This window comes from Octopus bimaculoides, chromosome 1, assembly GCF_001194135.2.
Source record: "Octopus bimaculoides isolate UCB-OBI-ISO-001 chromosome 1, ASM119413v2, whole genome shotgun sequence".
NCBI lineage: Eukaryota > Metazoa > Mollusca > Cephalopoda > Octopoda > Octopodidae > Octopus > Octopus bimaculoides.
The window spans coordinates 114,871,884-114,874,899 of record NC_068981.1 but is presented as its reverse complement, the minus strand read 5'-3'; the positions used below and the strand labels follow the sequence as shown (position 1 = coordinate 114,874,899).

At 36.4% G+C, this 3,016-nt stretch overlaps 1 protein-coding gene across 38 annotated transcripts in view; it reads left to right on the top strand.

Moving 5' to 3' along the window:
• LOC128248352 (retinitis pigmentosa 1-like 1 protein) overlaps positions 1-3,016 on the top strand; it is a 157,439-nt gene that overhangs the window by 46,337 nt on the left and 108,086 nt on the right. For 29 of the 38 annotated variants that reach the window (XM_052969591.1, XM_052969602.1, XM_052969619.1 and 26 more), the window contains 4 exons: positions 820-897; positions 1,174-1,251; positions 2,091-2,168; positions 2,425-2,502. The exons of 2 other annotated variants lie outside the window; for them this stretch is intronic. In XM_052969591.1, coding sequence (XP_052825551.1) covers positions 820-897; positions 1,174-1,251; positions 2,091-2,168; positions 2,425-2,502 — 312 coding nt within the window. The remainder of the gene's footprint in view (positions 1-819; positions 898-1,173; positions 1,252-2,090; positions 2,169-2,424; positions 2,503-3,016) is intronic. 7 more of the 38 variants (XM_052969617.1, XM_052969609.1, XM_052969581.1 and 4 more) reach the window with 2 other exon arrangements.

The window sequence follows — 3,016 nt, the reverse complement described above, 5'->3', positions numbered from 1 at the left end:
ATATACATACACACACACATACATACATACATACATACATACATACATACATACATATATATGTAGAGATATGCATGCATGTATACATACACACTCGCACACAAGCAGACACACACACGCACACAAGCAGACACACACACGCACATACAAATACACATGTACATTTGTACAAATTTTAAGATTAGTTCCAACATGTTTATGACATATTTTATTTTCTAACAGCATAACCGCTGCATTTATCATGGGATAAAACATTCTCATTTATGGTAAAAGTTGCGAAAATATCTCATCTGCTGCTCGAGGCGTTTCTGGATCTTTAGCCTTCTTTTGTATGAGATACCGAAGGAAGACAACCCAGGGAAGATAATGAAGCTGTACTAGCGTTACTAATGCTATGTTTGATCTGACCGGGTGGTTTGCGAGCACAAGTCAGTCACTGATATTGATTGTTCTAAGATAAAGCTACGGCTTCATAATCTACCAAAAGTTATCTCTCATCAGTATTTCCTAATAAGGAAGCCTAAAGAGACTGAAACACTTCTTGGAGTTGAAGTTTATGGGTGTGTAGATTGCAGATGACATCTTACTCGCCCCTGAATCCACGCGCACATACATATGTCTAAAATATGCATGCATGTTGACTGGTTAGTATTTATGCCTAAATATGTGCAATGGTTGATGGATATTTTAAATCAGTATGCCAAATGCTTTGCATGATTGTGATTTGTGTTTTTATTGCGACTCAATTACTATTAAAAATTTTAAATAATTGACATGAAAAATTTTATATAAAAGGTTTCCTCCTTTCCATTTCTCTAGAATTCGAGGAGAATACAATACCCGAAGAGTTAGAGTCAGAGTCCGAAGAGACGGACAATTTAGAGTTGAAGACATCAGGTATGAATTACATACACGTACATACATAATACATGCATAATACATACATACATACATACATACATACATACATACATACATACATACATGCATGCATATATGTACGCGCGTCACAATGTCTATAAGAGATATATGTCATATGCATTGTATGATTTGCATAGGTTATGAATTGTGTCGCAAATATTGAAATAACAAAAGAAAAAATGGGAAGGGAAATCTTTAAATATTTAATATTACAACTTTGATTAACGGTCCTTCTCTTTTCCATTTCTCTAGAATTCGAGGAGAATTCGACACCAGAGGAATTAGAGTCTGAAGATGAAGAGACGGAGAATTTAGAACTAGAGACACCAGGTAAAGATGTGCGTATGTGTGCGAGAGCACCTATGCGTGTATGTATGCATGCGCTTGTGCGCGCGTGCGTATACTATCGTCGTCGTCCTCTTCATCATCATCATCATCATCATCATTTCCCATTATCTCCGTCTACGGCACAATGCGCACTGATTTGCGATAACTTTCTCCACACTATGAATTTATGTTATTGGACATTTCTCTTGTTACTTTCATGAACCATATACTTCCGCACTGGTTTAGGTCATGTCACAAGAGTATATTAATTTTGGAGTTTTCCTTTTAAATTGGCTGCTTTCACTGCAGTTAAGGAGCTCAACCCACCTTTACAAAAATCTATCTAACCCATAGAAGCGACCCTTACAGGTATTACCATTCTTGATGAGAACGACCCTGAGAGTAATGGAAATTAAGAGTTCACTCCTCGCTCCCCATGATTTCAGAACTCCCGAACAGGAACCTCACTACTGGTCAGAATTTAAAGCCATACACAGGACGTGCATATGTACACATACATGTATATATGCGTAACATTTGGCTAAAATTGATGGATGAACGTTTGGCCCAATCGGAAGCGCGTGTAGCCACGTAAGCGCAGATATGTGGGTTCGATTCGGGCTAGAGTTAGCTCATCATTTTTCAGTCAATTTGTTTATATATAAATGTCGTATTAAATCGGACAATACATATTATTACGATATATTATTATAGTTGTTGTTGTACTCATAGACTTTCATTGTCACTTACTCTCCGTAACTTAAAAAGTCTGTGGTTTGTTTATAAATATTATATATATATATATTTCATACAAAAAGGTTTTCTCCTGTTCGTTTCTCTAGAATTCGAGGAGACTACATTACCAGAAGAGTTAGGGTCTGTAGCCGAAGAGACGGAGGATGTAGAACTAGAGACACCAGGTATGAATTACTTATACGTACATACATACATACATACATACATACATACAAACCTACATGAACGCGTGTCATAAAGTCTATAAGAAATATTCAAATCTGTATGTCAGATGCGTTCTATGATTGTGTATGGGTTATGTATAATGTCGCAAATATTCAAATAACAAAAAAAAAAAAAAAAAAAAAAAAAAAGATAGCAAACTTTTAATATTTAACATTAAACATTTATATAAAAGGTTTCCTCTTACTATTTCTCTAGAATTCGAGGAGAATACGGTAGAAGAAGAGTTAGAATCAGAGGCCGAAGAGACGGAAAATGTAGAGCTGGAGACGCCAGGTAATGATATGTGTATGTGTGTGTGTGATTCCGTATGCAGACATACATAAATACACACACAGACACACACACACACATACACACACACACACACACACACACACACACACACACACACACACACATGTATGTGTATGTATGTACCCAAAGTTACGCGTAATTTGGGCCAGCACCTTCAGCGCTAAATAGTCAAAGGGTTGGTTTTCTCTGTGTACACAACCGGAATATTCTATCTGATATTTCGAATCTCGCAAACCGTAGGCCGGAACCACTGACATTACCCAACCCTACCTGGTGCATACCTTTTCAAGTACCTCATTCTATCGGAATCCTCATCTTACTTCTTATATATGTATGTATGCATGTATGCATGTATATATGTATGTATGTATGCATGTATGCATGTATATACGTATGTATACGTATGCATGTAGGCACGTATGTATACGTGCAGATTTGTATGTTTTGTTTTACGTATGTTCTCATGAATATACTTGCATATCTTTGTATATAT